Source organism: Vulpes vulpes, chromosome 14 (assembly GCF_048418805.1).
Source record: "Vulpes vulpes isolate BD-2025 chromosome 14, VulVul3, whole genome shotgun sequence".
NCBI classification, from domain to species: domain Eukaryota; kingdom Metazoa; phylum Chordata; class Mammalia; order Carnivora; family Canidae; genus Vulpes; species Vulpes vulpes.
In genome coordinates, this window is record NC_132793.1 from 48,497,955 (window position 1) to 48,510,516 (window position 12,562).

At 49.9% G+C, this 12,562-nt stretch overlaps 1 protein-coding gene across 2 annotated transcripts in view; it reads left to right on the forward strand.

Moving 5' to 3' along the window:
- The window catches only part of EPB41L4A (erythrocyte membrane protein band 4.1 like 4A), a 176,910-nt gene that overhangs the window by 99,215 nt on the left and 65,133 nt on the right, over positions 1-12,562 (forward strand). For both annotated transcript variants that reach the window (XM_072736581.1, XM_072736582.1), the window contains 5 exons: positions 1,114-1,211; positions 2,113-2,233; positions 4,842-4,929; positions 6,652-6,740; positions 7,262-7,325. In XM_072736581.1, the coding sequence (XP_072592682.1) occupies positions 1,114-1,211; positions 2,113-2,233; positions 4,842-4,929; positions 6,652-6,740; positions 7,262-7,325 (460 nt within the window). The remainder of the gene's footprint in view (positions 1-1,113; positions 1,212-2,112; positions 2,234-4,841; positions 4,930-6,651; positions 6,741-7,261; positions 7,326-12,562) is intronic.

Consider the following 12,562-nt stretch of genomic DNA (forward strand, 5'->3'; position numbering starts at 1 on the left):
GCAGACTGGAAGCACAGATGTGGAGCTTGTGAGGGAGCTGAACTTGGTATCTGTCTTCTAGAAACAGTAGTAATAACAGGTAGGGTCTGGCTCGTGGATTCCTTCACTGGGGGCCTTGATGGCGAGCATCTAGAGAAGAGACGCTGTCACTGCAGAGCTTTAGGATTCATTTCCTTTGCCCCTTTGCTGCCCTCGGCAGTGACCTCGAGAGTCAGCTTCCAAAGAAAGAGAAGCCACGACGGGCCGACTACTGTGTGTGTGTGTGTGTGTGTGTGATGGCAGCCGAGGGCAGTGTGGGCAGCTCACAAGCCCCCGGCCCCAGCCAAGGGAGTGAAGGGGGCGGGTGAAGCCGAAGCCTCCTGCTGCCGAGGCCCTGGGCTCCGACTGCCCGGGTTTCAGCTCGGGCTCTGCTCCTTGGATGAGCGACGTCGTTTCTGCATCTGTTACTTCCTCCATCCGTGCGATGAGGTGTTGATAGTAGTGACCTAGCGTCTTCCGTGAGCTATTGGATGTAAGACAGTGGGAAGGGGTCACTTACCATGTGGAGGCCAGTGGGTGGCACTATCACAGCAGGGCGAGGGTTTGCCTGTGCGTCGAGCCAGCGCCCTGGACAGTGGGCCTGCCACAGGCTGCGGTTGCGCCCTGATGGCCTGTCTGGCCTGCGCCCATGACCTGTGGCCCTGGAGGTAGCTCGTCGTGTAGGCTGGTCCCACTGGTCGGGCCTCCAGGTACGGCCAGTCGTAGTGGTCATGGTGGCGGCAGTACCGGGAGGACGGAGAATGGCTGATTGTCGCCTGCGTGTTAACCGTACGGGTGTAGACGCTTCGCCGCCCCAGCGCGGCAGGGAGATGGGCTGCCTGGGGACCTCCAGCCTGGGAGGCCACGCAGCCCCTCTGACGCCGTGCCCGTACTCCTCGGCCCCGGTGTTGCCCCAGCAGGGGTGTCTCGGTAGTTCCTGTGTGCTCAGCGGCTCCCTCACCAAAAGGAAGTGGCTTTTCTTCCACTAATGGTGATGGAGGGCTGTTGCCGATGACTATCAGGGTCTGAAACTTCAGGTCCGAGTGTTGGAAGATGCCACTGATCTTTTTTTTTTTTTCCCCATTTCTCTTTTAGATACCAGTTTTTCTTGCAGGTCAAGCAAGATGTGCTTCAGGGCCGGCTGCCCTGCCCTGTCAACACTGCTGCCCAGCTGGGAGCATATGCCATCCAGGGTAGGCTCCACTCCAGCACACGGAGAACAAATATGAATCTTTCTTTGGAAGCAAGCTCGTGTCCAAAAATTCCTCCAATCGAGTTGACATTTTCCTAGTGGAAGTTGTAGTCAAAATTCAAATTTTAATCAGTGTCTTTTCAGAAGACGTAAAAATGAAGCCAGTTACGAGCCCCTGTGACAGGTCACATTGGAGTTCTGGTCTCAGGAATCGCGTTGATTCTTGATCGAGTGGGAGGGTTTGAAAATCCCTTTTCTTCTACATCCCCCCTGGTTTGTTGACCCCTGCCCCCTGCTGCTATGCTCCAGAGGTCACGCTGTCCTCAGGTAGCCGTTTTGGGGACTCCATGTGGTCAGACACCAGCTGCAGCTCAGCGTGTGGCACTCCTTGCGTTGCAGCTCTTGGCATCAGTATGGCAACCATGTGGGGCAGCTCCAGATTGCACTGTCATTTTGGGGGCAGTGAGACTGCCTGTCCTTGCCTTTGTGGCACTTGCAGACCAAGAAGAGTCTAGAAAAAAATAATATCCTAGGAAACTGTCATGTAGATGAACTGGATTGGGCTTGGAAGGTGGATTACCATAGGGAGAAAAATTTTAATGTAATTTCAATAATAAAATAATATAATAATGTAATTTTAATAATGTAATGTAATAATTTTAATAATGTAATGATGATAGTTACAGTCTTCCAGAAAGGAAAAATACAGAACTTAGGTTTTTAAGACAAGATTTTATTTATACGACTCACACATGCCCGTTACAGTTTTCTACTAACAGAAGCTGTGTATGAATTTATTAAAAATAAACACTTGAAGAAAATGTTTCTGCATGATGGCAATGCTTTAAAACATTTTTAGGGATATTTTTCTAAAGTGGAAACAAATTCAATTTCTTTTTCAGCTGAGCTTGGAGATTATGACCCATATAAACACACCACGGGCTATGTGTCGGAGTACCGGTTTGTTCCTGATCAGAAGGAAGAACTTGAAGAAGCCATAGAAAGGATTCATAAAACTTTAATGTAAGAATCATTTTTTATCAACTATAATCAACATGCTGTCCATGGGATCCCCAGAGCATCGTTGTACTGAAGTTCATACTCTTTAACCAACGTGCCCCTATTTCCTTCACTGTGGTGACTGCCATTTTTTCTAGGAAGTTGGCTTTTTTAGATTCCACCCCAAGGGAGGTCATAGTGTTTGTCTTTCTCTGTCTTATTTCACTCAGGGTAACGGCCTCAAGGATGATCGGTATATTTGAGAGTTGTTAGGAGACAGATCTTAAATGTTCTCCCCGCAAGAAGACGTGGTACTTATTGACGGAGCGAAGGAGTTAGCTAACCGGGTGGTGGTAGTCATCGTGCAGTGTACGAGTGTATCAGATCAACACATTGTACGCCTTAAAATCCCACGATGTTTTGTGTCAATTGTGTCTCAAAACTAGAAAACAAATCATGTCTTACGTAGCATTGTCCATCAGTCATGCTAGTGGCAGTCTTATGCAAAGTTTCTAGAATGAAAAAATTTTCACCTGTGCCTTGAACATTTTAGTGTTTTTTCAAGTTTTTTTTTTTTCCTGCTTATAACAGGAAAAATGCTCATAGAAAACCTAAGCAATTTAAACAACGTAAAGGAGGGGCCCCGGGGTGGCTCGGTTGGTGAAGCATCTGCTTTCAGCTCAGGTCATGACCCCAGGTCCTGGGATCGAGCCCCACATCGGGCTCCCTGCTTAGCAGGGAGCCTGTTTTTCCTTCTGCTGCTCCCCCTGCTTGTGCGTTCTTGCTTTCTCTGTCAAATAAGTAAAATAGAATAGAACAGGGTAAAATAAAGTAGAATAAAATATCTAAAGGAAAGAGGAAATCTCAATACTGGAAGTCAACATATTTTTGATTAATGGCCTTTCAGACCCCTCTCTATGCATAAATTCCCACAGGGAAAATTTATTGTGTGTGGATTTATGTGCGTATGATTTCACACAAATGAAATCATTCTGTATATATTGTATTTTACAATTTTCTGTCTTACCAGTTATCAGTAACTTGTGAAATTCATTCTTCCAGCTGTAAACCTATTTTATGGCCACAGAAGCCTTAGCGTTTTCTGGATTTGGTCTGTCCGCAGTGTGTAAATCCTTTGCAGTTACAAGCAGAGTCCTACTCAGTCGATAGCAATGAATCTGGAAATCATGACGACACCAGTGTGGAGCCTTGGAGGGTGTTATGTTAACATCACGTGCGCTTCCGAGACCATCCACGCTCCCCTAGCAGGATTCTCAATTAATGGCCTGCAGCATTGGAGTTATAATTTAATTATAGTTATTTTGGTTAAATCCTCTATGCTGATTAACTTTGCTTTATTGCCTCCTATGCAGCATTCTCTCCTGAGTTTGCTTGGTTTCCAATCTGTTGCAGTGAAGGGGGGGAAATGTAGAATTAATCTGGTCAACAAAAAATGTTTGCCTGAAGGATGTGTCGCAGTGAGTAGCAGCAGAGGTCAGCCGCCGAACCGCAATCAGGGAACCCAGGCTTTCCGTGTCGTATTTATTAGCAGCCGCGGGAAGCTCTCCGGCCTGATCACCGAGCCCTTGGCCTTAAGGCCTCGCTGAGGTGGACACGTAGGGAGCGCCTGCTGCAACGTGAGCGAGCAGGGTGTTCGGCACCTCGTGACAATACTAATTCTCGCAGTTTCAAAGGACAGTTACATGGGTTTTTTTTTTTAAATTACCGAGGAGCTTTGGGTAAAGGGCCTTACGTGTTTTCTGTGACGGTGCTGACAGTCTGTTATTTCAAAGAGAATCAAAGCCCGATCGAGATTGGGGAGCTTTCTCGTGTCTAATTTGTAATGAAGATTCTTCACAGATTTTCAAAATCACGGTGTGGTTGCTGGGTTTGCAGAGTACCGTGGTTGACATGCAGGACTTATTAATCAAAAAAATTTTTTTTTTCATAGCTCCTTTTGTTAAACAAAAATCTGTTTTCCTGTGTTAGTTACGTTCACACACACACACACACACACACACACACACACACACGGTTCCACTCATCTGTGGCAATTCCTGGCAGATGCTCACGCTCGTTAGTACCATTTACGTGTATTATCACCAATGAAGATGTGGGGATGATTTCTATACTTTGAATCAAGAAAATGGCAAGCTTTTTTTTTTTTTTTATAAATCATGAATTCTAGCGCATTTTCAAACTACGTACGCACCCAGGAGAGTCTCCCAAGACCCCAGCGAGGTGCCGGGGAGCCCACCCTCTTCTCCCCACCCGCAACCATTCTTACGCCTTTTGTCCTGGTGGAGACACTGAGCTCGTTGTAAAGGAGGAACTTTTTAATTCAAGTGCTTATATTCTTAACCTCTTTGGGGTTTTCTGAAACAAAATTCTTAATAGATGCTGGGACATTGGGATTGGCCGTCCTGAGCAAAACTGGGCTTGGTGAACGAGATGCACTTAGTGCAAGTGTCACCACGAAGGTAAGGGGCTTCTTGAAATAACCAAGACTGAAGTCTGCTTCACACAGAGGATGGTTTATTGTTCCGGTGACTGGGGTGAAGATGGTGGACGTTGCCTGTAAGTCCTGTACCGTTGAGTAAAGTCAGACTCTTTGTTTTTATGCTGAGTGTAGGGGTCAGACTCCTTCCGAGGCAGAACTGAATTACTTGAGGACCGCCAAGTCCCTGGAGATGTATGGCGTTGACCTCCATCCTGTCTACGTGAGTAGCATTTAATTAACACGAGATATTTTTAAGCTGATGACATTTTTCTTAAAAAGTCACCGAAACCCCCAAAGGAAAGCTGCCATCCTGTCGGTTAGCAAGCACGTGATGCTTTTCCATCAGTGCTCTTTGAGCACAAAGAATCTCTTGCGTGGATTCAACCCTAATGAGTTTTGTTTAAAAGTCTGTGATTACGTTTCCACGTGTAGGAGACAATTAACTGGGCTTGAAAACACAATCTGGATAACCGCTCTGGAGGGCTTAGCTAAACGTCAGAGCCATTTAAAATGGGTCTATAATTGATTGCATTAGACGGAAAACAGGAGGATTTTCCAAAAGTAGACTTTATGGCTGAAAAACACTCATGAGATCACCTTCCAGAGAAGTAGGCTTTGGGCACTAGTACGGGTGCGGCAGCTGGTGGGCCTGTGTTGGATGTGCAGGTTCCTAAGTGTCAGGGGCACTGCTTCCTTGCAGTCACTGCCGCCGCAGCAGTAGAAACATTTTTGCAGATTTTCCCCAGCAGCTGGTGAAAGCTTGCCGAATGCAGTCGGCGAACAGTCACACCGGGTCCGTGTTGGGTGCTCTGGACCCAAGTCTTAGCCCCAAAGCCGCTTCTCTAAGGTCACCAATTGTTAATTCTTTGCCAGCGAGGTCAAAATGTCCCGCCTTTCATTTTATGAAAGAGTTTAGTTAGAGACAGTCAAATTTAATGATTTGAGACAAGGAGCCAGGTGCCGCCTTCTTTACAGGAATATGAAGGGCTCCAGGTTATGGGTGCACAACGGCCAGTAAATTACATGATTTTTAGGGAACCTTAATGAAACCGCAATGCGAGTAACGCATTCGTGCGTTCATTTCTCAGTGTGTCTTGTACACATCAGAGTTTCCTAAAACAAGAAATCGTCTCGTTGTTTGTAAGGAGTCAGCATCCCTGAGTGTACTTTTACATGGAAGTAGAAGTTATGTATTTCAGGGAAGTGGGAGTTCCCAGATATTTTAGATTCCAGTCTCGTTACCTGTTACATGCTCTGTGTCACTGCCATTTAAGAGACACCTGTAAACCACATCAGGCTTTTAGTTTTTTAAGAAATACATTCTGTAGGAAATGTGTAAAGAAACAACGTCCGGCAAAATTCTTCAGCATTTGTGTAATGCTTATCCCGATTCATAAACACTTTTGTGGATGTTAGGAATTCATGGCAAACGAACGGGATTCATTAGAATCTTCTGTACGTTCCTTTAAGATTGAATTTTTAGAACTAAAAGTGGGCAACAGCTGGTATTCTTTCAAAACACATTGGTTGCCTTATGTTCCCTGGGAATATGACTTTGCAGGCTGTTATTTGACCTCAGAGTAGAAATAAAACCCATATAGACGCGTGCCTGTCCTTCATGCCCACTCCCGACTTTTTCATTTCAGAATCTCGTTTTCTTCATTAGGATTTATCATTACCTGCAAAGTGAGGGCCTTGAGTCTTTAGCACGGGAGATGGTATCTTTACCTCTTTCGAGTCGTCTTAAAGTCACGAATGGTGAATATACTCAGAAAATGTTTCGTTATAAATTTGGAAAACAAAAAAGAGCAGCAAGCTAGCGACTACGAGAGCTTAGCTAGTCTTTGAGAAGCTCGACCCAGTATTACAGCCAGACTCAGCTCGACAAAGGGCTTTGCCGCGAATGAATTCGTCGATTATAGGCACGTGTCTGTTTCTGCAGGGAGAAAACAAATCTGAGTACTTCTTAGGATTAACGCCAGTTGGTGTCGTCGTCTACAAGAATAAAAAGCAAGTGGGGAAGTATTTCTGGTGAGTAGACCTTGGGGGGCAGCGGCGGTACTGGGATCCTGCGCGGCATGCGGGCGTCGGGGGGCTCGTCGGCGGGAAGACCATTTCCAGGGGTCGATGGATTATGGAGTGAAATCCGGGTAAGTGTTCTCCGGGTGCATCTCGGTCTGCGTTTTCCTTGTGGATGTTGGGTGCTCTGGCTCCGGACTGTCCAGCCCTGCAGATTGCGGGGGATCGGGTTCCGTCCCCGTTGCAGTGTAGGTGCTGACGCTGTGCAGGGAGGCCTTCAGGCCGGGCAGGCTACTGCAGCCCATGCCGGGCCTGGGGCTGCAGGCTTGTGTGCATCGCTGGAGCAGCCCAGGAGAATGCACGGAACCCCATCGAGGAGGCGTCCAGAGCGCGTGACCCGCAGGGAACCCTCCGCCCTCCTCGTGCAGAGCAGCGGGGATGAGCCCTTCATTTCTACCGGAAGCTTCCCCGAACTGCTGAAAGCTTGATTCTTACAAAACCAGGCCACCCCCGCCACCTGCTTTGTTTTTCAGGCCACGGATCACAAAGGTTCACTTCAAGGAGACACAGTTTGAACTCAGAGTGCTGGGAAAAGACGTAAGTTTCCGTTGAGTGCGTGGCTTAATGGGAGGGAAGTGGTTTTTGCTCCCCGATGACGCGAAAGGCCTTGGGAAGTAGAACCGCCGTGTTCTGCGGCTCGGCTGCGTGGAGCCCGGATAATCGACTCGGGTGCACGAGTTCTTGTCCAGGAAGGGAAAGGGGAGCGAGTACGAGTGAGTGAGCCGGTTGGTAGTTTAGGCAAAGAGGAAAAAACCCTTCCAAGGGCACAAGAGAAAATAGGAGATGATCGTCATGATTAGAGTCACCTATCTACGAAGGTGGGATCGTATCATTGGAAGCGTGCAGCTGCACATGAGACGAAGAGGGTCCTGATTTTGTCCCAAACTACATTAAAGGACCTGTGGGGAGTCCCACCTCTGTTGTCTCCCTAGTTGAGTGTGGTAGATGCACCGCATGGGAAATCCTGGATGCTTTTAAAGGAGAGCGTGAGGCAGGCAGAGGTGCCCCAAGCTTGGCAGCATCCTACGGGATCACTGGGGTACTGGGCACGTACTTGCGGGAGCCCGCGGCCGCTTTCAGGCCTTGACAGGTAGCTCTTAAGAAACGGCGCCAAAAAAATGGCGAGGATGTGAAAGCTTCCTTTTAATCCGCCTGTGAATGTAACGCTCCCTGGAGGGGCTGTTACTCAGAGCTGCATTTATGGGATAAATTAGTGAAAATACCATGTGTGAGAACTCATCCTTGTGTGGCTTTGGTAGTGGTTCTGTGTGGACCAAACACCCAAGTGGGTGGCATCGAATGGACGTTGAGATTCAGACGTCTCATGGGTAGCAGGTGCTCACACGCGGCCCGTGCCCCCATCGCTGACCCAGCGTGTGGACGCTGTGTCCTGTGCACCCACAAAACCCGACCCCTCACTCAGCTGTGACTGACGGCTGTTCGTTGATGAGATTAAACGTGGATCTTGGAATGAGTTTTAACATGTAAGGAGGGGAAATTCCAGATTTTAAAGAAAATGATCCACCCACGTCCGAATAGCCTATAACAGTCTAGTTCTGTTCAACTGCTGATGGGACGCGTCAACCTTAAAAGATGCGCTGTAGGATTGAATGGGAACCATCTGTGGAGTAGGACATCATCAACCACCATCTGCCGCGTGGTTTTCCCCCGTCCTGCCCCTGGTTTCATGGGACTCACTGCAAGGAGGAAGGCCTCCTCCATGTGTTGGAAAAACCAGGTCATGTTTTTGGTAGGAATGTTATAAGAAATAAGGCTTTTTGTGGCAGCACCACTATTATTCACGGACATTTTCCCCCGTATACCTTAGTGCTGTGACTGAGGCCCTTTGGTTAACCACTTTTATGTTGTCCTAAGGCAGCCTTAAAAGGTCTCCTGACTCAGAAAGACCTTGCAACTTTACCGTAGTTGCAGCTACACTTGAACTTTCAACGTCTTTTAGAGTCTTCATTATTCGGTGAAAACAAAAATAACAGAACTGGTACTTTTTGTGTGTGTGTGTGTGTGTTTTTTAATGGCGGTGTCCGCGGTGTGACCTTGTTTCCACGCACGCAGCTCTGGCCCAGCATGCACAAGGAGTGGGTACTGGGGCCCGCCTGAGACGCCGCATGCTGCTGCGTGTTACCTGGTGCCATCAATCCCTTGCACGGTGCTGAACTCAGGCTCCAATCAAAGGGAATTTATTATTATTATTATTTTTTACCCTAGGACAGTCATGTAAGCAAAGCACTCCGTGTCCTGGGCTGTCTCGTTGGGCAGCCTGCCTCTGTCGCCACTGGGGTGTCTCTCTGTCAGGCAGCCGCTTACCTAACCGTAGCATTAGGTTGATTATTAGGCCTAATGGGGACCGTAGGTTGAATATACCCTGCCCCGGACCCATGCCCTGGACCACGAGTCCCCGAGAGCTTGAACACGGCTGGGACGCTCCTTCTGCTTCCTGCCCCGGCAGCCCAGGCAGCAGGCCCGGGTGCGCAGGGAGGCTGTGGGTGCCCAGCACACGGGAGGGCCGCCCGGGCTCACGCGGTGCCACCAGCACCGCCTGCCCCGCTTGTCCGGACTGCGTGTCTCCCAGAGCATGACGCAGCCTGATCCGCGGAGCATGCACCGGCGTGAGCTGACCCTCCCTCCATTCGTAAGTGACGGGTTCCCTCTTCCTCGGGTATAACCGAGTCCCATTCGAGTTTGGTGGTTCGTCCTCAAGGGAGCGGTGGTTGTCGGCGGCTCAGAACCCATCTTTGCGGACACCAGGTCGCCTGACGGGCTCAGCGGCTCGTTACCGTCATGCTCCTGTGCATTGTTTAGGCTTCAGAACTGGCCCTGTGCCTCCAGTAGTACCTCCCAGAAAATAAAGTCTTTTAGGAGAAAGGGCTTCCATGGTGATGGTGGAAAGTCTGGGAAATACAAAGACCATGAGAATCACTTTTTCAAAGTCAGAGGCAGTGATTGTTATTTTGGTGCAGCTCCTTTCAGATTTTGCCCCGTTAGCGCACGTCTTGCATACGTAGGCAGGCTGCCTCTTACGCGGTTCTGTACACAGGTCTCGTATCTAATATCCTTTCATAAGCATTTAAGATTCTATTTATTTATATTTATCTATCTATTTATTTTAAGATTCTATTTATTTATTCACGAGAGACACAGAGAGAGGCAGAGTCACAGGCAGAGGGAGAAGCAGGCTCCATGCAGGGACCCGACGCGGGACTCAATCCCGGGACCCCAGGGTCACGCCCTGGGCCGAAGGCAGATGCTCAACTGCAGAGCCACCCGGGGATCCGTCTCCTTTTTTATTATATTTATTCACATGTGCCTGCACGGTGTTTGACAATGTGTTTTAGTTTCATGCGTTTGGCTTTTTTTTCCTTGATTTCGTGGATCCAGTTTTTCCTCCTGTTGTGTCTTACAACTGCTTCTGCTGCTGGAAGCAAAAATCATGGAATTTTACGTTGATTTCAGCCCTGGCTGTGTTGTTGGATTCTTGGGTGCTAGCCAAGGGTTCTTAATTCGATTCTCATATATTTTTGTAGGTATCTAGTGATGTCGCTTGCAAGTAAAAATGCGACTCATCTTCTCATTTCTGCTGTTGATGTTTCATATTTCATCGCGTTGGTCACGACTTACGGAATGGTGTTACATGATCTAGTAATATACGGCATCCTTGATTGGGTCGTGATTTTAATGAAAATATCACTATTTCACCGCTTATGTGTTAGCATTTGGTTTTAAGGATACGTGTTTATTAGAAGTGGTTTACATTTTCTTTTAAAGTCTCAAATGGTTGCTTTTCAGAGAATTCCTGGAGTATGAACATTGTTGTCTGTTCACCCGTCGAGCGGCTCATGCTTATGTAAGGAATGCAGACAAGGGGCGCCCGGCGGGCTCAGTCAGTAGAGCGAGCAGCTCTCGAGCTCGACGTCCTGAGCTTGAGCCCCTGTGGGGTGTAGGGATTAGTTAAAATCTTAAAAACATGATACATAAAAATAAAAATAATGCATAAAAAATAAATCATGCTCTTTCCCAGACAAAAGAGCCTGATGACTCAGACCAGGTAGCAACATGTCAGGTGCTGAGAAACTGGTGGCTTCTGGATGCAGCCGCACGGCTTCCCGGGTGTGGGGAGGTGTGGACAGCGGAGTCCTGCTGACACAACGGTGTTCGGCCAGAAGACAGGAAGCTTGTGGCTGCTCGCCGGCGAGGCAAGGAGCTTTGGGTAGAGCAGGGTTGGGGAAGAAGGCCAGGGGTCCCACGTGTAACACGTTGCATTTGACATCCCGTTAGGCGTGTGAGGGGAGACGTGTATTCATTTATTTTTTTTTAAGATTTCATTTATTTATTCATGAGAGACACAGAGAGAGAGAGGCAGAGACACAGGCAGAGGGAGAAGCAGGCTCCCTGTAGGAGCCTGACGCGGGACTCGATCCCAGGACCCGGGGCCACGCGCTGACCCCAAGGCGGGTGCTCCACGCTGGGCCCCCCGGCAGACGTTGTCCCTAAGCGAAGATACTTAATGAGTGGGATCTACGAGTCTGGCGTTCAGAACCAGATCCCGGGCAGGATGCGGAGACTGAGCAGTGCTGGCACAGCCTGGAGTTCAGAGCCGGCCACTGGGCCGCCCGGTGGACGACTCGGAGGAGGCCGAGAGGCAGTACCCGGGCAGGTGGGAGGCGGACCGGCTGGACCAGGTGGGCCAACCACAGCCCTGTGTTGTGGCCAAGGCTGAAGGTGGCAGGTTGGGAGGGGACGGGGCAGCTGCTGAACGCAGGAAGGTGGGAGGGTGTGGATGGGACTACTTTCCCGGCTTGCAGGGGGAGCCCCAGGCTGCGCTCCCTGAGAACCCCCAGGCGGGGTCCCCCTGCAGATGTGAGCCTGCTGCGGTGCTTGCAGCACTCCCGGGAGAGACCACCCCGGATGCGTGTTTCTTAAGGAGAGACTGGAGAGTGGATGGGGTGGGACCGGGCGAGGGTGACCTGGCAGCTCTTGAGTTTCGGTGTGATGGGGCCACGTGGGAGCGTGGCCGTCGGGGCAGTGGGCCAGGAGGCCCAGTTTGTTCTTAAGTTGGAGGAACTAAGAGCCCAGGGGTACTGTGACGAGGAGGGTCCATCCAACACCTCGGTGACGGCGGCGGAGAGGATTCTGGAAGGACAGCCCTGGACGCTGGGGGCGACAGCTGGGGTCTGGAGGCCATGGTTCCAGGGGGCACCAGGACGTCACCCCGTGTGAGGGCAGGAAGGTGGGGCAGGGAACGTTCCCTATTGTGAGGGACCTGGGCATGGAGGCCATCAGCTGCCACTGACGTTGGGGCAGCGGCGGGGGTTGGAGGGAAGCTGAGGTGCTGGGTGAGGAACACCCTGTGGGTCCGCGGCAGGTGCAGCCACGTTGCGGAGACGGCCCGGCCCAGCGCGGAGCAGCCCCACGGAGTCCCGGCCAGAGCACTGCACTGTGAACAAGCCCAGCGGCCTCGCTCGCCTCACGGGCTTTCACGCCCTCGGGGGAACGAAACATGTACGGATGTTCTGTCCTGTGGCGGTAACGCCAAATCCATACAAAGTGGCAAAAATGAAAGTACTGCAGAGGATGGGGTCCCGCCCCTGGCCTCCCATCTGGTCCCTGTTAGGGTTTCACTGCCTTCCCTTTTCCATTCCTCTCCTTCCCCACACACGGCTGTTTTCTGGGTGATCCGGGGGTCTCGGGGTCACACAACTGTAAAAGCTTCAGTGGGTCCAGGGCAGGATGCACTCGGTGGAACCGCAGGACACTTG